Source organism: Panonychus citri, unplaced genomic scaffold, assembly GCF_014898815.1.
Source record: "Panonychus citri isolate SS breed McGregor unplaced genomic scaffold, ASM1489881v1 Contig00040, whole genome shotgun sequence".
In the NCBI taxonomy this organism is placed as follows: domain Eukaryota; kingdom Metazoa; phylum Arthropoda; class Arachnida; order Trombidiformes; family Tetranychidae; genus Panonychus; species Panonychus citri.
This window is the reverse complement of record NW_026515445.1, coordinates 690,583-718,064: the sequence shown is the minus strand read 5'-3', so window position 1 is coordinate 718,064 and position 27,482 is coordinate 690,583. Positions and strand designations below refer to the sequence as shown.

At 31.7% G+C, this 27,482-nt stretch overlaps 5 protein-coding genes across 10 annotated transcripts; 3 read left to right on the top strand and 2 right to left on the bottom strand.

Annotated features, from left to right (window-relative positions):
* The first annotated feature begins 4,953 nt into the window (after window positions 1-4,953).
* On the top strand, window positions 4,954-8,560 carry LOC128397917 (potential E3 ubiquitin-protein ligase ariadne-2-like). 4 transcript variants are annotated; one of them, XM_053358697.1, is made up of 3 exons: window positions 4,954-5,148; window positions 5,584-5,970; window positions 6,509-8,560. In XM_053358697.1, the coding sequence occupies exons 2-3, from the start codon at window positions 5,713-5,715 to the stop codon at window positions 7,745-7,747; spliced, it is 1,497 nt and encodes a 498-aa protein (XP_053214672.1). In that variant the 5' UTR covers window positions 4,954-5,148; window positions 5,584-5,712; the 3' UTR covers window positions 7,748-8,560. The 4 variants fall into 4 exon arrangements, with proteins under 4 accessions (XP_053214672.1, XP_053214671.1, XP_053214669.1 ...); XM_053358696.1 differs by having other exon boundaries at window positions 4,954-5,159; XM_053358694.1 differs by having other exon boundaries at window positions 4,955-5,200.
* A 307-nt stretch (window positions 8,561-8,867) lies between these two features.
* On the top strand, window positions 8,868-13,239 carry LOC128397916 (probable serine/threonine-protein kinase clkA). 3 transcript variants are annotated; one of them, XM_053358692.1, is made up of 7 exons: window positions 9,231-9,453; window positions 9,754-9,847; window positions 10,272-10,440; window positions 10,511-10,578; window positions 10,676-10,791; window positions 10,876-12,390; window positions 12,464-13,239. In XM_053358692.1, exons 2-7 carry the CDS (start codon window positions 9,807-9,809, stop codon window positions 12,892-12,894), a joined length of 2,340 nt encoding a protein of 779 aa, XP_053214667.1. In that variant the 5' UTR covers window positions 9,231-9,453; window positions 9,754-9,806; the 3' UTR covers window positions 12,895-13,239. The 3 variants fall into 3 exon arrangements, with proteins under 3 accessions (XP_053214666.1, XP_053214665.1, XP_053214667.1); XM_053358691.1 differs by lacking the exon at window positions 9,231-9,453 and adding an exon at window positions 8,868-8,932 and having other exon boundaries at window positions 10,676-12,390; XM_053358690.1 differs by having other exon boundaries at window positions 9,228-9,453; window positions 10,676-12,390.
* An 18-nt stretch (window positions 13,240-13,257) lies between these two features.
* On the bottom strand, window positions 13,258-14,537 carry LOC128397919 (acireductone dioxygenase-like). The gene is made up of 3 exons (XM_053358699.1): window positions 14,263-14,537; window positions 13,846-14,145; window positions 13,258-13,629 (listed from the first exon to the last, which is right to left on the bottom strand). The coding sequence occupies exons 1-3, from the start codon at window positions 14,383-14,385 to the stop codon at window positions 13,486-13,488; spliced, it is 567 nt and encodes a 188-aa protein (XP_053214674.1). The 5' UTR covers window positions 14,386-14,537; the 3' UTR covers window positions 13,258-13,485.
* Window positions 14,538-14,693: 156 nt separating this feature from the next.
* On the bottom strand, window positions 14,694-15,711 carry LOC128397920 (acireductone dioxygenase-like). The gene is made up of 3 exons (XM_053358700.1): window positions 15,403-15,711; window positions 15,033-15,326; window positions 14,694-14,965 (listed from the first exon to the last, which is right to left on the bottom strand). Exons 1-3 carry the CDS (start codon window positions 15,523-15,525, stop codon window positions 14,828-14,830), a joined length of 555 nt encoding a protein of 184 aa, XP_053214675.1. The 5' UTR covers window positions 15,526-15,711; the 3' UTR covers window positions 14,694-14,827.
* Window positions 15,712-17,654: 1,943 nt separating this feature from the next.
* On the top strand, window positions 17,655-25,443 carry LOC128397918 (inositol-trisphosphate 3-kinase B-like). The gene is made up of 6 exons (XM_053358698.1): window positions 17,655-18,187; window positions 19,011-19,119; window positions 19,586-19,726; window positions 19,913-20,292; window positions 24,085-24,156; window positions 24,370-25,443. The coding sequence occupies exons 1-6, from the start codon at window positions 18,035-18,037 to the stop codon at window positions 24,580-24,582; spliced, it is 1,068 nt and encodes a 355-aa protein (XP_053214673.1). The 5' UTR covers window positions 17,655-18,034; the 3' UTR covers window positions 24,583-25,443.
* The last annotated feature ends 2,039 nt before the right edge of the window (window positions 25,444-27,482 follow it).

Here is a 27,482-nt window from a genome sequence, read left to right as displayed (position 1 = left end):
CTTGATAATTTTTTGCTCATTTGGTTCGATAATCAGTGAGAGTGTAAATTTCAATTTAGAATAAGTTCTGTCATCTGTTGGCGGAATCTGAAATTTTAAGATTATTTTCGCTTATGATGAAATAATAATCAGACTGATCGCGCATCCGAGGCTGACATGCTTTCAGATTTTCTTTTTCTATCTTGATACACAAAGAAAACTTTTATATCAAATATTAATACTTTTCTGGGCTTTCAATAGCTTGTGAGCAAGGACCAATAGTGAAAGTAGTTATTAATATATCGGTATTCCTTGGATCAAGATCAATGTTGGAATTCAGTTTTGTTGGTACTGTAACTCGCGTTTTGGTTGATTTAGGAAGATATAATTTCATAATGATTTAGTCTTTATTTGCTTAAATAACCATTAGCTCTCTCACTTTTATTATCTTACTCACTTTGTTACGAGTAAAAGTATCAATCGTTATCATAACAATTGTATCAAGGACAAAAGAGAGAGAGAGAAATTTCATTTGATAATAGAACTTTTTTGGTTCTTTTTTGGGATGCAGGTTAAGAGTAAGAGAGATTCGGAAAGATGATGATGATGATGATGATGGGAGGAAGATATGAATGAAAGATGGAAAGGTCAGAAAAAGAAGAAATTTGATTGAATTTTGGGTGGTTCGGGTTTGCTCCTTCTCATCTGCATCTTCCTGTATGATTCTAGTCTAATATTCAATGTTGCAAGAGTAAAATGATAGTGTCCATTTTGTAGTAAAAATGATGATGAAGATTCATTGACCCTTTAGGTTAAAATGATGAAAACCAATACAATCTAATCGCGACTCTCTCTCTCTCTCTCTCTTCATCATCTCAAGTCATTTACAATTCATTCATCTCTTATCATAATCATGATAACCTTTGATAATCATTAACAATGAAAATATATTAACATTGATTGTCTCAATTATGAAGAAAGATTAACAAAATGTTGCTTCTAAAGAGTATCAATAAATCATTTCGTCACAACGATTGGTTATTTATTTTCTTTTCGTACTAAATAAACGTATTTCGAAAAAAGCTCAGAAACAGTGAGAAATAAAAAGTTTAAGAAAAAGTTTCGACACTTTTCAGCCAAACGATCGAGGATTTCGAGGATAATTTAAAATCATTTACGCATCAAAAGTGATTATCAATCAAAACAATCGTAAATTTGAATCTCTTGATTATCTAACTACTGGTTAATTGTTGTTATCGTGAATCATATATAAAATTATCATTATAAACTCATTTCGTTTGGCGTTATGATGAAAGCGGGAAGATGAAAAAGAGAGATGATCTCTTATTGATTTAATCTGTTTTCTTATTCCAATGATAAGATGACCTTTAATGACCTTTGAAGATGAGAATTCTCGTCATCACTACCGGAAACAACCTTCGACCTTATTGAAGTTATCATCATCTTCATCTTCTTTGAGTGAAAACATTTAAATATCACAAGTTGACATTATCAGAGGTTCTCATTGATTACTTATGATAATTTATATTTAATCATCCGGTTGATGTTTGGTTTTTTTGTTGATTTGTTTCGTTTAAATGTTACTTGTTGTTTATATGCTTGTTTAAGTTAATTAGTTGGTTTAATTGCTGATAAATAGTTATTATTGATTGTTAGTCTTCAATTTAGTCTCAATGGTTTCAGTTGAATATGGAAAAGTTTTCTCTTTTATAATTGTATTAGAAAGCTAATAGGGGAAAATATGCTATTCATGGTAATTAAAATTAATTTTTTTTTCGTCTTCTGCTCACAATTAACTTTCACTAATCATTTAAACAGGTATTCAAGGCTATCAGGTAATCAGTGTGACAACAACAAATTATTATCAATGGTTCTTACTAATGGTAGTTAACAACAATCAACAGTCTTGGATTGTTTATCATTTGGTTAAATCATTTGATTGTTTTACTTTTGGTTGTTTTTTTTATTGTTTATCATTAAATGAGCAACAATTTGATTAAAGTTATCAGGATGAGTATTGATGATGGAAATTATCATGTTAATATTGTTTTTAACTTTGTCTGTGAAAGAAAACCAAGGAAACATGATGATAAACAATAGATGATTCGACAAAAGTTTTTCTTTCTATTTTCAAGGTTAAATGTTAGGTTGGTCTTTCTGTTGATGGAAAAGAAGACAGAAAAGAAAGAGAATGATGATGATAAGGAGCTTGGAATCCATGGAAGAGAGAGAGAGAGAGAGAGAGAGAGAATGCGCTGTTAGAATTGAATTCTGAGCCCAAAGATCAACTTGGTAAACGTCACTACGTCATGATGAAGATGAGGATGAGGATGAAGATGATGAAGTTTGTTTTTGTTACTTTGGCTCAATTCATTTAAGGTCACAAAAAACGTTGTTGGTTAATCGCTGTTGATGATGATCAAGCTTGACGCGTCTTCTCACCTGTCGACAATGAAGAGAGAGAGAGAGAGAGAGAGAGAGAGAGAGAGAGAGAGAGATAAGAAAGACCAAGGTTTATTCAGAAAGTGATGATGGAGAAGATAACGAAAATTCAATGAAGAAAACAGATGATCATTATCGTAAGAGAATAACGAAAGAAATGAAAAAAGTATAAGTGACCAGCGACTTTGAAAGAAACAACATTTCAAAAGAATCAAATTAAATTTAATCACAAGACAATTCAGTAATCAACAGAAAGAAAACAATAGAAACATTAATTATGAATACAAAGTAAGAAACAATTGATAGAATATGAAAGAAATCAATAAACATTTTCTAAAATGTTCATATTAATTTTAAGGTCTATTAATGATCTTTTAATTGTTAACCTAATTTTCATATATTAATTTGATAATTAGAAAATTATTGATTCAGCATCTCTAATTATTAATAACACTGAAAAACTGACTGCTAATGAGTGAGTTTAATTGCTCTTATTTAATGAACATTGTAAATCAATTTTTGATATTGTTTAAATTGTTATCATGTTGAGTGAGAGACAATCAAGGTTACCACCATGTTGTTAGATAATAATAACACAGGTAAATGATATTATTATGAAACTGTTTTTACCTGAGAATCAAAATATTGATTATATGGTTTCAATTGACTCTCATTGAGTAATAAAAGTTAACAACAAAACCATCAGCAGTTAAATATCATGACAACAATCAACAAATGATGATTTAAAATCAATTGTGTTAGTTGGAGAGAGAGAGAGAGAGAGAGAGAGAGATATTTTTACGCAATTTAATAACTATCATTATAAGTTTCGGACAACAATTTATATTAGAATTGTGAAAAGTAACTTATTATTAGGTAGAAATGTATTAATATCATTACAACTTCATGTTCTTTGGGTATGAATACATAAGAAAAAAAATTTTCTCTTTCTTTTTGCTCTTTACCTGAACGCTCATCGCCCTTTTTTCAATGAAAGAGAGAGAGAGAGAGAGAGAGAGAGAGATGATGATGATGATGAGAGGAAGAAGAGAGAATAGTGATGATCGGTTATCTAGTCTGATCTTTTCTTCGCCTTCTCTCTACCTTGAGATTCCTTTTCCGTGTAATACCTTAAACTTGGTTCTAATTTGGTTCTATTGCTCTTCTTGGGTAAACGAGTTTGTTGGTGAGGGGAAGATGAAAACCTCGGGAGTCTGAGGCAAGTAGAGGTTTAGGGTGAGGTGGTGGTTGTGTAGTGGTGGTGATATGAAGGGTGGGAGGGAGAGAGAAAAGAGAGAGAAGATAAATGTGGTTGCAAATTGCATTCCAATTCTTTTATCTTCTTTCTTCTCTCTCTCTCTCTCATTTATCTTCTCTTTCTTTTTGTCAGAAAGAAGTAAAACAAGTAAATTCAGAGGTTCAATCAACTCCCGCTCTTTTTTTCTCTCTCATCTTCTTTCTTTTCTTCAAATTTCATCCTCATCATCTCTCCCTCTCTCTCTCATTCATAATGAAACCCAACATGTTCATGATTCTTATAAGAGTAACTAGAGACATCTATTATTTATCCTCTTGAAACTATTACAATTTAGTAATTGTCCCCACTAATTGTTGGCTCAACACTTACAACTTGTTGGTTAATTTTCAAATAATTATCTTTACTCACAATCAACATGAATTTGGGTTAAGTTCCCTTGTTTCCGGTTCGATGTATTTTCTCATTCCCTCTTCGGGTTTGGGTTTTTTTTCTGGTTAATTGACTTTACCCATTTGAAATCGTATCTCTAATTATCATTTCTGTTGATTAATTGTTGATTTTATGTTAAGTTAAGAAATGATGAAATTTTAATCAACTTGATCAGCTAATTGTTGATGTTCCCACTTTGATTTGTGTATTTTTGGTTCCTCTTTCTTTTCGGTTTTCTTGTTGTACCTTTTTTTAGATTGTAGGCAGGAAGAGATGATAATCATCCTCATCTTCATGATGATAAAGGTAAAAAAGGGGAAAAAGTTTCACCCACACAATTCACTTTGATCTGATTATTTTGTATCTTCTTCATCATCTTCATCAATACGATTCAATGTGTAGGTTTCATGTCATCAGTTCCTGTTCTCATTATTCTGTAGACTAAATTAACTAATTGGAAATAATTTACTTAATCTATTTAATCTTTTAATTGTTCACAAAATCACTACAATTACAATTTTCTTAAATAATTTTCGGATCAATTTTCAGAGCTTTCAAACTAAATAAACAACTATTATTATTGTTACTTTTGTATAAAACTTTATAGTTGATTGAACACTGTCGTTAGAAATCAATCAATTTTTTTCTCTAAATGATCAATATATCAGATTGTAATTGGTAATCAACTTAATTGTTTCAATCTTGTCAATTGATTGTTACGCCAGAAAATTTGAATTTGCCGCGTAAAAATTGCGAACAATTTAAGCTCCATACTTGTAGCGCCATCTCTTGGTGGCCATTAACTTATTAAATTCTTGTTTTCATTTTGTTACATCATCGGAATTAGAATTACAATTTGTTATCATCAATGATTAACTTTCGTAACAGTTTTAATTTTTCTTAATTGTTAACATTTAAATCTCTATGTTCACTTTAAGTTAGTCGCAAGTTATTTTCTCAATGATTCTGGTGGAAAATGTGTTGCGATCAATTGTTATTGTTGTTGTTCCTTATGACTGGTAATTAGATTGTAAGAGGAACACAAACAAAACTGTTGCCCCTGAAAAAAGAGTAATGATTTATATTATTATGTGTTTACATGATTCCTGTTTCCATTCCTAATCTATCCTCATTTTCTTCCGGGGTTTCCTCTTTGTTATCATGTTCTCTCAATTCTGATCATCTTGTGTGTTCACTGAATCTCTTTTTCTGTCTCAACGTTTTTGTTTATCTTCTTTCGCTTCTGGGGTTTTCCTTTTTAATTCCTCATTGTTTTTAAATCTTTTCTCTAGTTTTCTATGTTTTATTATTATCTCTGATTCTCCCTCGACTTCCTCTATCACATGGTCTTAGTTTTTTTTCTTAACTTCCCCTTTCTCTCTAAACCTGATTCTCGATTCGCTGAGTTTTCTAAAAACCTTTTAATCAGATTTTCTGTTGTTGTTTATTTCTAGTTTTGTACAAACGCTCAGCGAGTTTTTCTTCTGGTTTATTGGAATTGTCCTGATTATCGTTCATCATATTGGTTGTTTTCTATTTGTTTCGACTTGTTCCATCCACTATCCAAGAGGCTTCAATTCACTATGACCCAAAGTGATTCGGATGATGATATGGACACTTTTGAGGTCGATTACGATGAAGATGATACTTGTGATTATGATCATTACTATCGGATGAGTGAACTAGAAAATGAACTGGATTATCTTCAGGGTGATGCTAAACACAATGATCCTGAATACTTTGACTATGAATGTTTACCAGTCCAAAAAGTTGACAAATTGTTTAAAGATGCCATTGATTATCTTTGTCAATCACTTCAAATTAACTCATCCGAAGCAAAGGTAAGTCAATTAATTTAATAGTAAAAAAAGTCGACTTTCAATTAGAATCGTTTTTATATACAAAAACAACTTATCAATCAATTTAATCGTTGACAAACTTAACCTACTATAAATAATTACTTATCTTGAGTATATTGAACAATTTAACATCAAATTGTTGATAATTACTGTCACCTCTATTTACAATCTACGATTGATGTTAACCTGAATTATTTTGATAGCTAATTTAAGTGGCAATGACACAAGTTGATTAACCCTTTTGCTGATGAATTAAATTTACTCAATTTTGTTTTCATCGTAATCGTTTGATTATTGTATTAAGTTACCGTTATGTGTGAGGTCATGTTAATTTAATCAACTTCCTGGTTTCCATGAGAGTCAAAAAACCAGAGTTTTACCTCGATATTGGTTAATATTATTATTCTCTTTCATTTATTGAATCAATTTTTGTTAATTCACAGAGAAAATTAAGAAAATTAAATTCATTTCCTTTTTCCGTTTAATGTTTTCTTTATAATTGTTTATATTTTTTTCTTAGGTTTTATTGTATCAAAATAAATACGATGTTGATAAAATAAAGGAGAAAATCACTAAAGGTGAAATGAATGGTTCGAAAAACAGTCCATCGGATCAAATAGATTCCAATATTTATATGAACGGGAGTTCGAATGGTCAAATTGGTTGGACAGATTCTTCAAGTTTCATGACTTGTGTTATTTGCCTTAGACCGCAATTAACTTGCACATTTATTGGACTTTCATGTGGTCATCGTTATTGTCGAGAATGTTGGACATGTCACATTGAGACCCAAGTTACACTTGGAGCTTCAATTGGAATTGAATGTATGGCCTCCAAGTGTCACGAACTGATTCCTGAAGAATTTGCTCTTGCTAATATACGAAAAAATTGTCTCCGAGAAAAGTATTCAAAGTTTCCATTCACCGAATATGTTAACTCTCATCCAGAGCTTCGTTTCTGTCCTGGCCGCAACTGTAATATAATAATTCGAGCGCAAGAAAACAAATCGAAAAGGGTCATTTGTGTACAATGTAAAACGAGCTTCTGTTATAAATGTGGTTGCGATTATCATGCTCCAACCGAATGTTCTGTGATCAAAAAATGGTTAACCAAATGTGCCGATGATTCGGAAACTGCCAATTATATTTCCGCGAACACCAAAGATTGTCCCAATTGTAGTATATGTATTGAAAAGAATGGCGGTTGTAATCACATGCAATGTGTTACCTGTAAACATGATTTCTGTTGGATGTGTTTAGGTGATTGGAAAGCTCATGGAAGTGAATATTATGAATGCTCAAGGTACAAAGAAAATCTATCGGCTATCAAAGAATCGGCAAATGTCCAAGCTCGAGAAGCTCTTAAAAAGTATCTCTTCTATTACGAAAGATGGGACAATCATGCGAGAAGTTTACGATTGGAAGAACAAGCATTGACCGATATTAAAGATCGAATCCAACGGGAGGTAATGTCCAACAAGGGAACTTGGATCGATTGGCAATACCTTCTCGACGCCGCTTCTTTATTAGCCAAGTGCCGTTACACTCTACAATATACTTATCCTTATGCCTACTTTATGGAAACCGGACCAAGGAAACAATTGTTCGAGTACCAACAAGCCCAATTAGAAGCGGAGATTGAAAATCTCTCATGGAAATTGGAAAGAGCAGAAACAACTGACCGAGGAGATTTAGAAAATCAAATGGACATCACCGAGAAGAGAAGAGCAACTTTACTTAAAGATTTTCTCGCCGATTAACATTAATCTTAATTTTCTTTCCTCTCTTCTCTAAGCATTTAAACTTTATTTTGATTATGAGAAACAACATCCTCTTAATCAAAAGGCTTGACTTCTCTTCCGTTATCTTCCTACTCTCTCTCTCTCTCGGTCTCTCTTCCTCTCTTCCTCTCATCCTCCCGTTAACCCTTTTAACCAACAAAAAAATCCAAGTTACTAACATTAGATATTGTTAACTTATATTATCTTTGCCCTCATCCAACCTGTTTAAATGATTTTCAACCCACTAGACCGGCTTCAATTAGTTGTATTTACTTTTAATCACATCTTGCCTTTAATTTTTAGTTAATTGTGATGAAATTAACCATTACAAAGGATGAAACTGATTCCAATTACATTAAAGAGACCAATGAAGTGAATCAACTGATTAAGGACCAATTAAGCGAGACACAAGATGAATCCATACCAGCCAAATACTGGAATAAATCAACTAAAAGCAATAATTTAATTACATTATTAATATCAGTCAATTGCTAAAGATTATCTTATTCCAGTAACAATTGACTAACACTATTTTATATTGTTAAAATTAAGTCAGCATTGATTTCTTTTGCTGATATGAATCAATCCAACAATCAAAATCAACTAGAACAAAAAAAACATTTAACTTTAATTAATTTTACTCTCACTCATAAAGAGATAGAGGAAACTCCATATTAACTACGGTTTGATGAAACAATGATTTCGAAAACAATTAATCCTCTGTAAATTGTAATTCCAAATAATATTTTCTGTTAATATTTAATCAAAACAATTAAACTCTAATATAAATAACGTGCATTTTTATTTAAGAATTTAAGTTAACTGTCTCATATCACCTTTTTAAATTTTCTCTAATCATCAATCTCTATAATAAAATTGTTCATAATTGTATTAGAATTTCTATTAACAATCAAATACTTAGAAACAATTAAAATGATTATTTAATTTTCGAATTTTTAATTATTTGAATTGACCGCCAATTATTTTTCTATTTTTTCCATTTTGCAAACACTCGCCATCTGCCGGTTTACATTGCAAGTTGAAGATTCTGATGCAAGTGAAAGTCTGAATTTGATTAAACAAAAAGTTAATCGTTAATCTGTTTGGTTGGACTAATTGTTTTGTTAATTTGTTACTGGCCAATAGGAGCAATTTAAGGAACAGGTAAATAAATCAACTGTCTTATTCTAAATTCTTGTGGTTTTCTTCAATGTTACCTGATTTTTTTAATCTCTCTTGGGTCTCTCTTTTTGATTCCCCTTTTTCTCAATATTTTTTTTTTCTCTTTTTCTTTGTGTATACATTGACTTTCCCTTATTCTTTTTTTGAGTAGATTTTTTTTGTTCTATTCTACAGTTTGAGCTACATTTGCCTTTCCCCCTTGATAACTTGTCTTCAGGTATCACATCATTTCCATTTCCTTCTCTTCATCACAATTAGAGCTATTTAAAGAGACTATCTCAATCATCATCTCTCGGTGGGCTTTCTGCATATAAACCCTTATCTAAGTGACTCTCGTTCCATCTTTAAACCTTCAACAGTTAACAACATTTTCCACTAACCACTTTCATCTTTGTGAAAATTTTCTCCATCAACATTTTCCTCTGATCTCATATAGCATAATTTTTATATTCCTTTAATCAACCAAACGCTTTTTTTAAAAGTTCTACATTCACCAGAAGAAAGTGCGTGTGTAAATATATTCGTTTAATTAGCCTAATCTCAATATCTTCTTCTTCCTTTGTAATCGCTATCTTTTTCTTTTCTCTATCTTTAACTTTCTTTTTTCGTCCTCTGCTCTTTACCTTCTGAAGAATTAATCTTAATTATCTAACGTGTGTCTGCGTTCATCTAAACTGTTACTAATCTCTTGTTCTATTCTCTTATTAATTGTACCTTCTTTTTTTCTTTGATCTTTTTTTTTATTCTTCTACTTTCATCTGGTCATCGGTTTCTTTACTTCTTCCACGGATTAACCATTACAGTTTTGTTTGACAATCCAATATCCGAACAAATCGTATCAGGACCTGGTTTAGTGATGAGCCAAGACAATAATACTTCGGACACTGTTGTCAACAGGTAACTGAGCGATATCGCCTTTCCTTGCCATTGCTATTATCTTCAATTTCATCATCTTTTTTATTGTCTCTGCTTGGCTAACGCTTAATTTTTTAAGCTTTTATTTTCCTTCAGCTATTATGATCTATAGAAATGAAGCTTGTTTCTTGTTTAGACAAGTTTTTTTTTCTTTCCACTAACTATCATCTTCCCATCATATTCTAGATTAACTTACCCACCATTGAAAAAACTCATGATACTCATGATGTCCAGTTAATGGATCTCATTCTGCTCTTTTTGCTCTGAAAAAAAAATTCTCTACGTTTATCAGAAATGAAGCTTTGAAAGCTGCTTATTTGCTATATTCAAGATTCACTTTCTCTTTTAAATCTATTTTCTCTTACTCAATACTAACTTGATTTTCTCTCTATTTCATAATGATCAGTCTCTCTTCCGAATTGGAAGCTTTGAAGGAGATTTATCTCAAAGAATTTCAGACTGAAGATGAAGATACTCGGATCGTTGTATCTGTCAACTTATCGCCATCCACAGCCGATCTCGTAGATCAGCAATATGTTTGTTTAACTCTTCAACTAACAGTTTGCAAGCAGCAGGTTAGTTAATTAAATTAGCTTTTATGTCTTCTATTAACATCTAATTATAAATCAACCTTTATCTCTAAAGTATCCACATGAGTCACCAATTATTAACATTCGCAACCCGCGTGGTCTCAGCGAGGATGTCGTTGCAAGGTAAAGTATTACTAGTTCAAAATAGAATTTTTTTTTCTTGCTTTCATTCTTCATGAAATCTAATTTTCTTTTCTCATTTTCTTTCATTCTACTTCAGTATTATCGCAAACGTTAATAGAATTGCTGATGACAGGAAAGGCACAAATATGCTTTACCATTTAATTGATTTCGTTAAAGAATCATTAACATCCAACAACTTTCCAAGTGATAAATGTATGATATGTCTATATGATTTCACCAAGGATGATCAGTTCGTGGTTACCAAATGTTTTCATCATTTTCACTGTTATTGTTTAGCTCACTATATAAAGAAATCTGAGGAAGAGTCAGCAGAAGCAAGTGGACCAGCTAATGGAGACAAACCCAGTGATTCTGATTCCAAACCATGTCCAGTTTGCCGTGATGATCAAGATTTCTCTAGCCTAGTTAAACAAGAAGACTATCCTCCACCCTCTTTATCGAGTAAACCAATTCCAGGAGAAACTGTGATGCTAGAAGAAGCAAGACAAAAGCAAGAATCATTCGCTCCCATGTTCGAGAAACAACAACAACAAGGCGGCATTATTAACGAGGAAGAAGAAAAGAACAAGTTTTTACTACGAACATCCGACATGAATGGTGCTGGTTCTTCAAGCAGTACTGGTTCTTCTACTACGTTGACTTCTACTAGTGAATCTGGATCTTCAAAGCAAAGTTCTCCTGTTAAATCTCTTGAATCTGCAAATGAAAGTAATTCATCAATCGATGGCCAATCTAACAATGATAAGTCAAAAGCTAATGGTCAAGATGGTGAAGGAAAACATTCTGAAGATGATGATAAAAATGAAGAATGGGCTGATGCTAAGCCAGAAATATCTCCTGAAGAAGAAAAAGAAACTAAAGAGGAATCAAAAGGTTCTAATGATAAAGCAGAAAGTGATCCGTCCAAATCTGATTCGAACTTGGAGAGTTCCAACAAGGAAGAAGCGACGAACGGTAAAAACGAAAGTGAACAAGATACTGAAGGTAAAGATGGTAAAACAGAAAAAGAAACTAATAAAGAGAATAAAGTAAAACGCAACAAATCTAGTCGTCGTAACTCTCGACGAAATCGAACAAGATCTTCCGGACGAAGAGCAAGTGCTGGCGATGGAGTAACAACCAAAACAACTAACGGAGAAGCTGCTCCTCAAAATGATAATCGACGAAATCGTTCTCGTCGACGAAATCGTACCAGTAGTTATGATCCAAATTCTTATGGAGCAGACTATAGATCTCAAAACTATAGACCCAATAATCGTGGACGACCTCGAATGAGAGGACAAGGTCGAAACAATGTTGGTTACTCAAGTAATGGCGGTTTACCATCGCCACCTTATAAACGCAACTTTGGAAATGGCACTCAAGAAGAAACCAGCAATCGATCTGATTTATACAATCAGGAATCTTATCGTGATCGTGATAGACCAGGTTTCTATGCTGCTCGAGTTATCAGGCCAAGTGCGGGTAATAATGCAAATAACAATTCAAATCGACCTCGAAATGGAACCAGAGGAAGTGAAGATTCTTCAAAGGCAAGCATCTCCCCTCAAGCTGATTCCAGTGAATTGAATCAAAGTACAAGTGAACAAGAACAGCAAAGTCAACCCCGAAGCCGAAGTAAAAATAAACGGCGAAATCGTTCAAATCGTAATCGAACCTCAAGCCAAAATGGACGATATAGTGAAAGTGATTATCAAAATACGGATGTTCAACAAGGGAATGGTTACTCAAGCTCAAATTCCAACAAAATGAACAATCGTCAAGGTTATAATTACGACTACAGATCTCAAGGTTAGTTTATCTTTAAGATCAATTGATTGCGATCTCCTTTGGTCATTCTAACAAATTTCTATTCAATTCTTAGGCTCATATAATAAGCGAACCTCTTACTACAATGGTAACTATCCTAATTACGGATACGGTTATGGTGGTGGCTACAACACAGGATACGCAAATGGTTATAACAATTATAGTTATTATGATCGATTCAATGGAAACTATGGAAATTACGGAAATTATAACAATGGAAATTATTATCGTCAAAGGACAAACTACAATGATGCTCCTCAACGAAACAATAATTATCGATCATCTAATTACAGGCCCAGGAAACGGGCTGACACTGGTCAAAGTCAGTCTTCAGTTAAATCCAACAGCAACAATACACCAAACGTATCCACCGTCAACGCGACCACCACAACCACAACCAACAACAGCAACACAACTGAAACAGTAGCACCTTCAGCAGTAGTACCGGCCGATAACAACGTGGCCGTTGTTGAGGTCACTGCCTAGAGCGTCGGTTTAACCAAGACACTAAAAACTTTTCCCTTCTAAAACAAACTATTTGTATCTCTTTTTTGTCACTATACTTTTGTCGTTATCTTTAGATTTAATTGTTTTCGCTAATCTAAAATTCTTTAAAAAGATGAAAAATGATTAGCAGAAAAAGTTAAACAAAATCAGTTAAATTGGGATATGTTTCACTCTCTCTCTCTCTCTCAAAATCAACAAATATTTGGAGAATTTATAAAGAAAAAATTGTTTCGAAAACAAATCAACAAAATCTTGCGAAGAGCCTAATAACTGATTAAGTGATTCATTTGTAAGAATAAAAATAAAATATTTTGGCTCCGATAATCAACTTTTTCTTGATCATTTCCAATTTTCGCTCAACTGATCGAAATGTTTTTATTAGAATATTAATTGAAATGAAGTAAACATATTAAAATAGATTAAAGATACTAATCAATGAATTTCTTTTCTAAACACAATTTTCAGTTTGAAAAGTAATTAAATTCATCGGAATTTAATTTATTTCGATGAACCAATTTCTCAAAATTCGCATCTTGTTGCCAAGAATAACAAAACAGTTCGTTAATCATCTCAAGCTGATTGACTGATTGTTTGTTGGAAATTATCGTTTGCCAATTGAATGTAAGTTTTTCGAGCTGGATGATCATCAGCGGGTCGATTGATCGGAGTCCAAACGGGCTCACCAACGAAAAGACGCATCGCCTTAATATAATTCTAGAAAAGAAATTGAATTAGTGATTAGAATTGTTGATGGAAATTGGAACAAAAAAAGAAAACAATTGTGTTTCTTTTTCTCTCTAAATCAGCAATGTCAACAATTAGCTCTTAATCTCAACCATTAATTGTTCACGTGAACAATTAGATCCAATGGTTGTGATAGTTTAAATGATACTAATTCTGATGTTTACTGTGATTGTTTTTGCTGTTTACCTTTTCGTCCAAAGTGAACCGATGGTAAATACCCGCAGGTAAAGTGATAAGATCACCTTTGGTCACTTGAATTCGTATCCATTGGTCATCGATGTCTCGACAATCAAAGTAACCACTTCCGTCGAGAACGAATCTGATCTCTTCATCGGCATGAATATGTTCAAGGAAAAAGCTTCTCAATTTATCTTCATAGTTTTCCAATTTCTCTGGACAACATTCAATACAATCCATGTAAGTATAACCTCTTTCTTTCCGAATTTCGGATAATTTACCTTCGTTCTCATAATTATCAGCGTCAATCTAAACAAAGAAAATGTCGAGCATAACAATTAGTTGATTAGCTGCGTAAAAGAACAGCAGAAAATGAAAACAATCAAAATTGAGACAAAGAAAGTGAATCAGATGATTGAAACTCACCTTCCAATACAAGACACCAGTTTTTTCAGTTAATTTCTCCAAATCAACTAATTGTACTGGATCATGTTGATGGGCTAATCGTTGATCAGTTCCATCGTCGTTAAAATACCAACACTTAACCATCTTTAATTACTATTAACTGTCAATCGAAAACAAAACAACAATCAAAAAGATTTTGAAACATATGATCAATTAAAGGGAAAGTTTAGTAAGAAAAAAATGATCGATGTGAGAAGATTTTTGATTGATTAATTATCATCGATTGTTTCTCTTCTTTGATGATGATGATTGACAATTAGTATCAATCTTTTAATTGTTTTCTCATGTTAAAGATAATTGGATTTACTAATTGAGAGGAAATTATTTTCGATAGTCACTAATCACTTCGACTGATGATCAAAGTTTACAATTAATCAAGATGCAAACTAATGTATCGATAACAATTGAATTTTTATTGGCTCTTTTGTCAACAAGATCAAAATTAAAAAGTCAAATGATGTTATTTGATTGTTGATTGATTGGCGCTGTGGAATCCGAACCGACCTCTTGATGTTTCGATAGATATTCAGACCACTTCGATACCTTGGAATTGTTGAGATGCCATTTCGAGCCACTTGATTCGAGCAGGATGATCATCGGCAGGTCGATTATGGCCAATCCAAATCGGTTCTTCGGTAAAGATTCGTTTGAACGCAGTTTTACCCTGAATTGGAATAAGAATTGACGACAATTAACATTGGAACAATCGGCGAAATTGATCTACGACTTACAAAAGGTTTCGGTGAAAATCTATGGTAAATTCCCGGTGGAAGGATAAGAAGATCACCTTTTTCGACTTGCATTCTAATCCAATTATCTTTCGGGTCTCTAACATCGAAATAACCAGCACCATCGATCCAAAGTCGTATCTCCTCGTCCGGGTGAAGATGTTCAGTGAAAAACTTTTCACATTTCGCATTATAATCATCCGATAATTCTGGATACATTTCAAGAACATCGGACCCAGAATAACCTCGTTTCAAGCATATTTCACTTAATTGTTGCTCATAATTGTCATTGTCAAGCTATTAGATTGGAACGGAAAAAGGAAATAAATTGATTAATGTTACATGAATACGAATAAATTTCATGACAATTTACCTTCCAGGTAAGAACTCCAGTTCTCTCTTTCAATTCTTTACCCTCAATGAACTTCATGGGCTCCGGTTTATGAGGTGACAGGGGATCAGAACCATCGTTAGTATATTCCCAAGCTAAAACCATGGTGTTAATTAGTGGTGATGATTAGTGAACAATTGGAAAATAGTTTCAGATTTTAAATTCACTTTTGTAAACACAATCTCTTGTTATGATTTAATGATTTGCTTTATTGTTAATCAAGGTTAATCACAGAACTGGTTGTGACGTTGGTTTAGCTGATCTCTCTCTCTCTTTAAATGATTTCCAGTTTAATTGTTGAACAACAGTCAAGAAAAATCAGATAAATGGATGAATATGAGATAATATTAAGGGAAGAATTATCATTTATCATGAACAATCAGTGAAATATTTAATTGCTCTTGTGTTACACAAGAGATGAGAATTTAATAAGAGAAAGAATCAGGAAACAATTAACTAATTGTTAACCAGGACAAATTAATTTCCAATCATATTTATCATCTCATTGAAAATAATCTCTTTTATCAAATTACATTAGCAAACAATCAAAATATTGAGCCTAAAATATATTATAATTAAGAAAAGATTGTTAATCAAAGTTGATAAGATAATCTTTTCAGTCTTGTTGTTAGCAAAATCTGACTCTTAATCACTCACAATTAGGGATTAATTGTAAACATAAGACAGCAATTGACGAAATAGAGATTATTTTTAACAAGGAGACTTTAATCCAACTGATTATTTGGTAATAACTAAAATTATTTGGTTAATCAACATGAATTTTTCGGTTAATTAACTGTTACAATTAATCAATCCAATAGAACTGAAATCTTTCCAAATCACTTTTCTCCAATTTAATTCTCATTCAAATCTATTCATTAATCATTCTGCTGAAAATTTCAACCTTCACATCAACAGGGATAACCTTTAATCTTTAATTGTAACCGATTTAATTATCAAAATGATAACAATCAGTCAAGAATTAATGTTAATTTACTATTTCCTACCAACAGATGGAGTAATTGCTTTGGAAAATTTTTCTGGTTAATTTTTCCTCTTTTTCCCTGGTTGATTAATAATCAATTTACTATTAATTATTAACTATGAATAATAAAATTATCTATTTACCTTATACCAGAAAAGAACCATAAAGATAATCTCAATTTCATGTTCATCAGTTATCAGAGTTTTGCTCTTTGAATGGACATTGAAAAAGGAGCGAAACTTAATCATGTTAATCGGGACGAGAATCAATCTACAATCAAATTGATTGTACTGAACGCGCGAGACTTTGAACGTTAATAATTTTTTGATTCTGTCAAATTTTGCACTTAATTGTATTTTAATTAAAAGCTAAATGTCTAATATCTTGAAGCTGAATAAAGTTCTAAGAATCAGCTGAGTTTCATTGTGATTTATTCATAGGGACAACGGAGTTTTGTTATGTGACCTCTTAAGGAAAAACATTCGTTTTCCCTGTTCGAGATATTTGTTGAAAAGGGAAACAGCCTATGATAATAGAAGCCCTGAGTATCTCTTTATCGCTAGATGGATTCGATAATACAGAAACGGCCGTTAAAGTGCAGTCGATATGCCAAAACCAGGACAATTACTCGAAATTGTAGAGGTCTGAGAGTAACTGAGTCCAATTGTAACTCATCTCCTTGGTGTGGAAAAGTCAACTGCAAAATGGGTACTTGGTAACCTCACGTGCTGACTATCGGCCATAATGTCAACAAGTCGCTTCGAGTAAAAATCTTTAGGACTTTTCTTTAAGACGCTTCGTTCACTATGGATGAAAGCTGAGTTTATACTTATGACCCTTTAACAAGAACCGGAGCGATGGAGTGAAAAGCATAGAAGAGGTCACCAGGAGAGCGAAGGTTTATTTCCGATGACCTTAAGGCACCTGTGCGGGTATTTTTGACGATCAACCTTCGCAACTTTATTCCAAGAAGTGTTATCTCAACTACCTGAAGTTATTAAAAATAAACAACAGTTTTATACTTTGAAATTCGTAGGCAATAGTTCAAAAAGAAACTTTCGAGTGACCACAGTTTATAATAAGTCTGAGTCCTTGTTCGACTGCAGTCTTATCATCCGCTCTTCGCTAATCTGAGGTTAATAATCACTCGGCCGATTTAATAATTAAGACAAACATTCGATTCTAACGCCACCTCTCGTCATTTGACGACATTAAACGAAATTTAATTTTTCTTGTCATTTGATTTCTATTGATTGAGTTGATCGTTTATAAGTTGTTATTGATTATCATCATTATCGTCATCGTCATTATCTGAATTGAACGAGATCAACAATTTACCATCGATTTAATAGAAATTATAATCTCTCATCTTGTTGACTTTGTGTTTCTATTCTCTTTTTCATCGGTGTTTTTTTCCTTTTACTGATTTTCATCAACACAATATTTTTCTCTCTCCTTCTGATAAGTGAAATTATTTTTCTATTATTTCCTTTACTTTATATTTTCGATTTTTTTTTTCTCTCTCTCTCTCACCCTGTCTTTCTGTATCTGTGTCTGTGTCTTTTTCTATTCTGTGCCTTTAATCTGTTTGAAGCGAAAAGTTTGCTCCATTTTTCTGCAACCATTTTAATGTCAGTGTCTCGTACGATACCTAAATTAAGATCACTCGGTTATGATGAGTATTCAAAGAGTTTACAGAATTCATTTGAAGTTGATGACCTTGATTTCACCGAGGGAAGTAGCACCGAGCTGAGCAGCGATGAATGTGACCACGAGTTGCAGGTACGTAACGAAAAACACTCATCAGAATTGATCACTTTGCGAATAGTTTCAATCGCTATCACCACCACCACCTCTGAGCGACCTGACGAAGAGAAGACAAAGAAAATAAGTTGATATCAACAAAGAGAAATGTGATAGTGATAATCTGACAATAAATGAGTCAAATTCTTTAATTAATTAAGATTAAAACAAGTGGAAGGAGAGATTAAAAGAAGAGAAAAATCAACAAGTTGAAATTTTATTAAGATTATAAGATTATCTCTTTTTTCTCTTCTCTTCTCTTCTCTTTGTCCCAAGAAGTCAATCACAAAATTGATCTTCTTAATATTCTCCAATTACAGTTAATCATCAACAATTAAAATCTACTAACAGTAATTTCAAAAGTGTATTAATTACCTGATAAATTAACTCTTCTTCCCTGTTTTCCAATTTTCTGTGTGACAAATATGCGACAATATAAACCCAACCAAAGGGATAATCTAATTTCTGTCAACCAACAATTTAGAAATGTAATTCAATCAATAATCCAATCAGTTGATGATCATACAACAATTAATTTCTTCCCAATAGAATAGAAAACAGAAACTCTCAAGTCCTTTTATTACCCCGATATCCAAACAGTCCAATCAATAGTCAAGAACCAAACAATTTACTAATTGTTAGACTTTTGCTCCTCAATATCTTATCTCCACTTTTCGTATTCATAAATCAACATGAAAATTGATTTAAACATTAATCCAAATAACAATTCTAATGAAATCAACTCTTTTTCATGATTATCATCTACTCTCTCTCTCTCTCTCCACCCTGGATCCAACTTCAGCCATATAATCATCACTGGAGGATAGTTCGAAATGTACTTCGTTGGTCACCGTTCGTACAAACCTACAAAAAAGTGAAGTATCCTTGGATCCAATTAGCTGGTCATCAAGGTAAGATTAATTGTGATTCCAGCTCTCTGTTGATTGTCCATTGTATTCCAATACATTCAATTTACGAAAGTGATGCTAAACTGTCAATCCAATTTCGTCTTCGTTATAAATACATTGCGAATTTCAATTGATTTTCTCTTCAACCTTGTTGCTTTTTCTTTCGTCCGCCATCTTTTTTTCTCTCCGTCAGAAGTTGATTTTTTTTTCGTTTCATCAATTAGCCAGAATTCTAAAAATAAGACAAACTTTTCGTCAATGTTTTCCTCACATGAGAACTGATTCTCCACGAACAAAGAGCTCGACTATTGAGCTGTCATCGAAAATTAATAACAGTTAACATGATATTTCGTTGTCATTATTCAAACTCTTTGTGAATCTCTTTCATGGTGATTAATCAGATTAGTTTCTATTTTTAAATTCTATTCTTTTTCTTTAAATTAACCTTATTTTCGCTCTCTTTTCATAGGTAATTTCATTTCAGGAACCGCGGGGACAATTCTCAAGAAAAGTTGTGGTGAAGAAGAAAAATGTTTCCAGAAATTAGTTGGTGACCCTTTGAGTGAGTTCGTGCCTAAATTCAGGGGCAAAACCATTTCCAATGGAGAAGGTAATATGTTCAACAACTTATCAGCCATAACAATTAACTGATTATGACTACCATCATGCTACTAATCAACACTTTGACTAACTTATCATTCCAGTCACAACTTATCAGCACTTTAAGATGTGATGTAATATCATATTGTTTCTTATATTCCATCATCTTAACTGTTTATCTCTTTTTTTTTCTTAGAATTTCTCGAACTAGAAGATTTATTATCTAAATTCGACTGTCCCAGTGTGATGGATGTTAAGATTGGATTGCGAACTTATCTAGAAGATGAACTGATTAAAGCTCGAGAAAAACCTAAGCTTCGCAAAGATATGTTTGAGAAAATGATCGCCGTGGATCCAGATGAGCCCAATGAAGAGGAGCGAAGATTAAAAGCCGTCACTAAACCTCGATATATGGTTTGGAGGGAAACCATTAGTTCAACAGCGACGTTAGGATTTCGTATTGATGGTATCAAATTTAAGGATGGAACGACTAGTAGAGATTTTAAAACAACGAAAACGGAGACTGATGTAATCAAATCAATTCAAAAGTTCACCGAGAACAGGCATCTAATCATTGTGAGTTAAATTCAATCAGAAAGTCATGGTGATTTACATGGGGATTAAAAAAGAAACAGAAAATCATTGATTTCTGTCATCTTTTGTCTACTTAAAAACAACCATAATATTGATAGTATATGATGATAAGAATTAGGGAACAAAAAAGTTAATCATCAAGTGATGATTGACCGAAAAGATATAATTTAAAGAATTAGTGTCTTAATAGGCCGCTAATGTGCAGAGATTAAGTCTTGACTTTTTCAAGCTTAGGATATAATATGATAATCGCCTTCACGTAAATAATATGACGTTAAGAACGAAAGAGATACAGAAAGAAGCAAATTAAATGATTGGATTGCTCCTGGTCACAGTTTAATTTATTATCGATGGTTATTATTATTAACACAACTATGGAGGAAACAACTTCTCCCTCAGCTCTCTCTCTCTCTCTCTCTCTTCTCTCTTTTTTTGGTCCTTCAAAACGTTTTTTTGCTATTCCTTTTCTCTCTCTTATTATTTCGCTCTCACTTGTTTATCAATTTCTCTTGGTCCTATCGCCCTAAGGCAAACATGCGACTCTTAGGGAAGGAGAAAGATAAAGAGAGGAAAACAAGTGAATCAAGATGAAGAAGAAGATATCAGGACAAGATTTTCTTTCGCACTTTTTATCTCTCTCACGCTCACTTCGTGTTAATAATATTTTGAATGTTTGATTGAGAAAGATTTGTAATTGTGATAATTGTCTTTCGGTATATTAGAATCATCTTATAATATATTTTACTTTTCTCTTGAATACTTATTCCTTTTATTGGAATAGAAAACCAGCTCAGTCATCTTATTCTAGAACTTTTCTTGTTTCTTTTTCTTCGAGTGACATTGTTGTCAATACATAGAGAATAAAAGAAAAGGGAGCAATATTTTCTCATTCTACTGATTGTTCGTCAATTGATTCCCATCATCTTCTTATCCTTCTTCTTCTTTCGTCCTGTCACAATATGAAAGAAAATTGAAAACAAACTTGAAATGTTCGATAAAATATTCTAATTGCTTACAATCCATCCATAAACTATTAATACTTATTACAATAATCAATAAATAGTAAACAAAGAATGAAAATCTAAAAATATCCCAACGAAATAATCGTTACTAAGTTTACACTATCAACGAATATTTTTACTTTTGTTTCTTCAAGTTGATTAGATATCAATTGCAATTATAAATAACAATAAACATTGTTACCAACATTAGCATCATTTGATCAGTGGAACAACTTTAATAATGATTAACAAAAAAAGTAAATATTGCATAGTACTTGTGGTATTATTCAGTTAGACTCAAGTTACCATTCATTGACTTCATGTAACTTTACTCTAAGGTGTTTCATTGGCGGTAAAACCTTGAAAAAAAACCTGTAAGGAGTAAGTGAGTGAGAGAGAGATGATGATGATGATGATGATGAGAAAGAATCACCTCCCTCTATTAACCCTGTGACATTTAAAGAAATACATAAGCAAATGTGATGATCGTACGATGTGAATACCTTTTTTTACATAAACTCTGAGAAAAGGTATTAAAGAACAATAGAAGATTTGATGATAATTTATCTTCTTTATCATCATCATCTAAGATGATGCAAAATTATTACTGATACTTGAGCTTTTTAGCACATGAAGATTGAACATTTTTTTCCTCGTTCGTTTGAAATCAAATTGTTGGTACTTTTTGTGCTCATTTGACTTCTTAATGTAAACAAGTTTTTCTTTCGCCTCCTCTTTCTGTACTTTCTTTTATCTGTTATTATTTTCCATGATTATCATGATTATCATGGTGATTCTATCATGCTGATTATTGGATAAATTGACCAAGAACAAAACAAAAATTGTATTGTCAATGTTAACAGCAATCCAAATGGTAATTTGTTATTGTGATGACAATTTATCTCCTATGGATTGAGTTACCTTTACAAATTTGAATTGTGATTAACTTTTAATGAGAAACTTTTATGCTCTCAAATGAATCAAATCAACAAGTTATTAAATTGTTATTATATTATAATAATAATTATCATCAAGGTCCTAATCTAAGCTTAAATATTTGATAATCATGATGATAATAATACACTAATCAAAAGTTAATGTTTCCATTGCAATTGAGTGCGAAATGATTTAGAAATGATGTTACTTTCATTTCCCACAATTAACATTATTTAGCGGTTATTGATTCCCTGGATATTTTTTTCCCCGCAACAATTAACTTGGCAATTTATTTGATTCGGTTTGATATTCATTATTATCATCACCATTTCATAACAATCAGTTGATACTTTTTTTTAATGATTAACTATTAATAACTTTCAATTCCTTCATCTGTATATTAAGAGTATTATCATTGTAATTATCTTGTTATCCTCCATAATCAAATTTAATTGTGAAGATTAATTTTCTCATATTAACTCTCTTCCTATGGTTATTTTTAATTTCCCAAGTTATTAATGAGATTGAGTTGATTAACAATCTATTTATAACTGAATTAAATTTACTTTCAACAATTTGATTGTTCTATCAACATATTTAAATGTAGTATTATAATCAAACATATTGTGACCATATAATGGTGACAGTTAACAGATTAACAATCATAATCTGTTGATTTGATTGTTGGTCTTAAATAGTAATTTGATATTTAGATTAGGGTGATTAATAATTAAATCAGCTGATGATGAGAAATCATTTTTATTGATAATGATTAGTATTTGTAATTAGCTACTCGAATATCAATCAATTTGTATCACAATTTAACTAATTGCTACATTTGAAATGAAGTTAATTTATCAACGGTAATTGATTAATTGTTGTAATATTGTTCTCCAAGCTTTTAATCACAATCAATTGATCGAGTTGAACAAGAAACGAAAAAATTAATTGTAGAACTTGAATTAACTCTTGTCAACCAATCAAAAAGTTAATTTAATCAAGTTAATTGTGATTTAGACAGAACAAGGATAAATCACAATTAAACAGGGAATTTAATCAAATCATCTAATAATATTTTTAATCATTACCTTTACAATTTGTATTATGTTTAATTGTGCTGAATAATATATTTAATCATCAGAATCAATGTGATGTAATAAATTGTCAATGATTAATCAAATTAAGTAGTAAAAAGTTAATCTAATCAGAATATTGATTAAAATGATTTACTTGATTTTCCTGTAATAAGAAATGAAAGAAATTGATTCATCTAATTTTCATACATTTTAATTAATCACAATTAACTTGATCACCATTTCAGATGATTTGTTTGATCAATTGGTTAACTCATAAATCGTGAATGACAATCAATTAATCACAGTTGATATTGATTTCATTTACACCAACGAAATTGATTGATCATGAAGTGAATTTTAATTTTGTTTCTCAAATCTTTCAATCAAATTAATTGTCACCAATATATCAATTAAACCATTGGGTTGACAATTAATTGCAAATTAACATTGTGTCGATATAAATTGTAATAACAATTTTCTCTCTCTTCCTTAATTTAATTAATCTTAAAATCAGCTTTTCGTTTGCTTTTTTGATTACCAGTTAATTCATAACAATTTATGATAACTCGTATTGATGGTTCGTTAATTAATTGATTAGGGATATCCGTTGAACTTTCATTTACGTCAATTAACTTCCGTCTTTACAATGATTATTATTGATTATCAATCTTTCAAAATTGTGTTTAAATGGACAATTTTCCTGATTCTAATTGTTGTCAACTGTTATTGGTAATTAATTAATTGTTTACTTTTTCTTTTAGGTAAAATATTTGGAAAGATTGAAGATTTTAAAACAAACCTTAATCAAGTCGCAGTTTTTTCAAACACACGAGGTAATTAACTTAAATTGTTCTTCTAATTGTTTACAATCATAGCCGATTAATTATTTTTCTCTCTTCAATTTAATTTAATTGTTTCTCTTTTTTCTTCTTTTTTTCCTTGTAAATGAATAAAATCAAACAATCGACGATTGGACTGATTGATATTATTGATTGGAATCTCTCGTTATACACCATGGAAACAATCAACTAATTGTCAACAATTAGATCATTGGAAGCTCATTATTGTTTGTCCATGATTTGAATAAAGCAGATATTTGGATGATAGATTTTGCCAAAACTTATCCAGTTCCGAAAAACTTGACGATAACTCATTTGAACGAGTGGATGATTGGTAATCATGAAGATGGTTATCTAATTGGAATAGATAATTTAATCAAGATATTCACAGTTCTGGAAGCATTAACAATTAAGCTTTAACACTTGATCATCAATCCCTCATTCTCATTGATTAAATTGACATTCATCACCATATCGTCCTCATCATGATGATGATCATCATTATCAGTTATAAATATCCATAATGGTTATATAAATTTCAATATTATTTATATCTAATTGTCAACCATTAGCACAAATTGATTGATTGAAATCATTGATTACAATCAATTACAATCAAGAAAAGTTTTGATTTACAATCTACCGTATTAGTATTAAATAATTTAATCTGTTGCTCTCTCAATTTACCAACCATAAATTTCTGAATCTACCAATCAAAGTTGAACTGAATTAACAGTTAAATGTAAATAATCAATGTAATTGTTATGTATTATTATCAATCTGTTTCCTTTGTAAATCAAGCCAATCCTTTTTTTCAGTTGAAACTTTGATTGAAACTTCCTCGATTCAGAAATATAATTATTGCAGACATGTCACCAGTTTCATCATCCAATCAGGGTGATGATCATGATGATAGAAAGATATTCTGAAATTCAACTCATATCTTCACGACCACCATATTCCTGCTGATTTAATCATTCTGTCAACAAGAATCATCAATGACATGAAATGAAAGAGAGATTGAGAGAGCCGAAGAATAATTATTCATCAACATTATCTACTTTTTGTCAATCTATTTTTTCACCAGCAAATATTGATTCAGATTCAGACTAATATTATTTCAAATGATGATATTAATTTAATAGCAACAATCAAATCAAACAATCGACTCGACCGAACCATTAATTACATTTCTTGTTTTCTGTACTTGCTCTCCTTCATCAACTGTTTTGTACAATATCAAAATCTAATAACTAAAGAATTAAAAAAATTTCATTCCAACCAAGAGACAATCCATGATATTATTGATTATAACAACTTCAAATTTTATTCAAAACAGTTAATCAAAACTTTGAAGGAATCAAAGAAAAATCAACAAAATGATCCAATTCAACTCTCAAGTAAATTCGCAAAAAGTATCAGACTTTGATTTTCTAATTAAATTCTTCAATCAAGAGAATAGAACTACAATTATGAACAGTTAATCAATTAGATGATCACAATTAACTGATTGCTCTCACCAGAAAAAGAAATCTTCCAACTTATTCAGATTCCGATTCCGGTTGTGATTGCAATTGTGGTTGTGATTGTTGCTGTGATTGTGATTGCGAATCAGATTCTGTTTTGACTCTGATTCGGATTCAGATGCCGATCTTGATGCTGTGGGTACAAGCGGAATAGGAGATTTTGCCATTGAAGAGTGATCGTTAGAAAAGTTCGCAATGACAGTGTCTCGAGTATTTTCACTGCTGTCAATAATAGTAGCGTCATCACTTTCATCTCTATTCACAGAATCAGGAAGAGAAGACCCATCATCGCTTCCTTCATTTTCATCTTCATTATCACCATCAGAGGAACTCGATTGGACTTGAACTCGTTCATCACTTCTTTCATCACATGGACTTGTAAAGTTCAATGCAGAAATTCCAGGTTGGACTAAATTATCCAATGTATTGACTATACATGGGATTCTATCAAATGAACACTTTCTTCGTTCATCTCAGTATCAGTTGCACTTGAGTCTGAGGAAGTTTCCGAATCAGATGAGCAATTAGATTATTGTGATGAGTCAGAGTTGTACCCATCCATAAAACATCTATTGCAGACAAGAGAATCATATTTTAAGACCCAACCCGCTGGTCAGGTATCTTTATATCTCATGGTTAGGAAGTCTATCGTTGTTGATGATTTGATTTTTCTTAAACGGCTGTTCTGGATCTTTCTACGCCTAATTGCAGAGAATGGAGTACGACAAGCAGGACAATCAGCCATATTAACAGAAAGAACAACAAGATAGAGATGGACCGATCACCAAGGGAGCAGAGTAACAAAGAGAGAAGTATCAACCAACAAAGGAGTAGCAACCAAAAAAGAACCGGATGGATCAATGACCAAAGAAGCGGAGTAACAAGAGGATAGAGAGATGGAGTGATAGCCAAAGGAGTGGAGATACAAAATAAAGAGAAAGTGAGAACTAGAGGGAAACTAAAACAAGGAAGAAAGTATAGAGAAAAGAACTATAAGAGAGTAAGAGGTAGACTGTGATTTCCTTTAATGGATTATTGTGCTTAAATATATAAAATAATAGAGTTCAGCTTCAGCTTCAGCGGTGACAAATACAGAAATAAAGAACAGCCAGAATTTCACTAATTTAGTTAATTCCAATTGGACACAAAATATGAATTCCAATTTGATCCACTTCCATGGGAATATAACCAATTAAGAGAAATTCTGAAAAAGAAACAATTAAATTAAATCTTAATTTGATTAAGTTTTTATCTTTATGCATTAATTGAAATTATTTAATTTCAAGTATTAAAACCATCTCTGGTCAAAGGTCCAAACCGATCTCCTTGATTGTTTACCACAATCAACATCAATCAACAATTAACTCACCATTGTTAATAAATTAATATTAACAACTAACTTGTTGTTGATTAAATCAGCAACAACAATCATAATGATTCTCAACCAGCAATTAGTAGGATTGGAAAGAGAGAGAAATTAATTAGAAAAGAGAAAAATAAAAAAACGAGCAATTAGAGATCACATAAGTTCTTAATCAAAAGAACTCATATGATTCTTAAGTGCTTTCACTTTACTTTTTTTCTCTTCTTGTTTCTCTGCTTATCTTAGTAATCTCATAATCTTATAAACGCGCTGAATCAAAACAAAGATTAACATTTCAGTGTAATAAATTTTAATCAATATTTCTAAATAAAGGTACAAAAGGTATAAATGATCGAGATAATTGTAGGGAAAAATGATTGAAATTTAAAGTAAAATCGAAATAAAATATCAAGCAGAAAATTAGAAAGAAA

What these genes read in the sequence shown, in the direction of transcription:
- LOC128397917 (XM_053358697.1), top strand. Translation starts at nt 5,713, where the DNA reads ATGACCCAAAGTGATTCGGATGATGATATGGACACTTTTGAGGTCGAT. An exon ending in TTAACTCATCCGAAGCAAAG is followed by an intron (nt 5,971 to 6,508) that starts GTAAGTCAATTA and finishes TTTTTTTCTTAG; the next exon opens with GTTTTATTGTATCAAAATAA.
- LOC128397916 (XM_053358691.1), top strand. Translation starts at nt 9,807, where the DNA reads ATGAGCCAAGACAATAATACTTCGGACACTGTTGTCAACAG. An exon ending in TCGGACACTGTTGTCAACAG is followed by an intron (nt 9,848 to 10,271) that starts GTAACTGAGCGA and finishes CATAATGATCAG; the next exon opens with TCTCTCTTCCGAATTGGAAG. An exon ending in AGCGAGGATGTCGTTGCAAG is followed by an intron (nt 10,579 to 10,675) that starts GTAAAGTATTAC and finishes ATTCTACTTCAG; the next exon opens with TATTATCGCAAACGTTAATA.
- LOC128397919 (XM_053358699.1), bottom strand. Translation starts at nt 14,385, where the DNA reads ATGGTTAAGTGTTGGTATTTTAACGACGATGGAACTGATCAACGATTA. An exon ending in CTGGTGTCTTGTATTGGAAG is followed by an intron (nt 14,146 to 14,262) that starts GTGAGTTTCAAT and finishes TTCTTTGTTTAG; the next exon opens with ATTGACGCTGATAATTATGA. An exon ending in GGTTCACTTTGGACGAAAAG is followed by an intron (nt 13,630 to 13,845) that starts GTAAACAGCAAA and finishes TTTCTTTTCTAG; the next exon opens with AATTATATTAAGGCGATGCG.
- LOC128397920 (XM_053358700.1), bottom strand. Translation starts at nt 15,525, where the DNA reads ATGGTTTTAGCTTGGGAATATACTAACGATGGTTCTGATCCCCTGTCA. An exon ending in CTGGAGTTCTTACCTGGAAG is followed by an intron (nt 15,327 to 15,402) that starts GTAAATTGTCAT and finishes CCAATCTAATAG; the next exon opens with CTTGACAATGACAATTATGA. An exon ending in GATTTTCACCGAAACCTTTT is followed by an intron (nt 14,966 to 15,032) that starts GTAAGTCGTAGA and finishes ATTCCAATTCAG; the next exon opens with GGTAAAACTGCGTTCAAACG.
- LOC128397918 (XM_053358698.1), top strand. Translation starts at nt 18,035, where the DNA reads ATGTCAGTGTCTCGTACGATACCTAAATTAAGATCACTCGGTTATGAT. An exon ending in AACCATTTCCAATGGAGAAG is followed by an intron (nt 19,727 to 19,912) that starts GTAATATGTTCA and finishes TTTTTTTCTTAG; the next exon opens with AATTTCTCGAACTAGAAGAT. An exon ending in AGAACAGGCATCTAATCATT is followed by an intron (nt 20,293 to 24,084) that starts GTGAGTTAAATT and finishes TTTTTCTTTTAG; the next exon opens with GTAAAATATTTGGAAAGATT.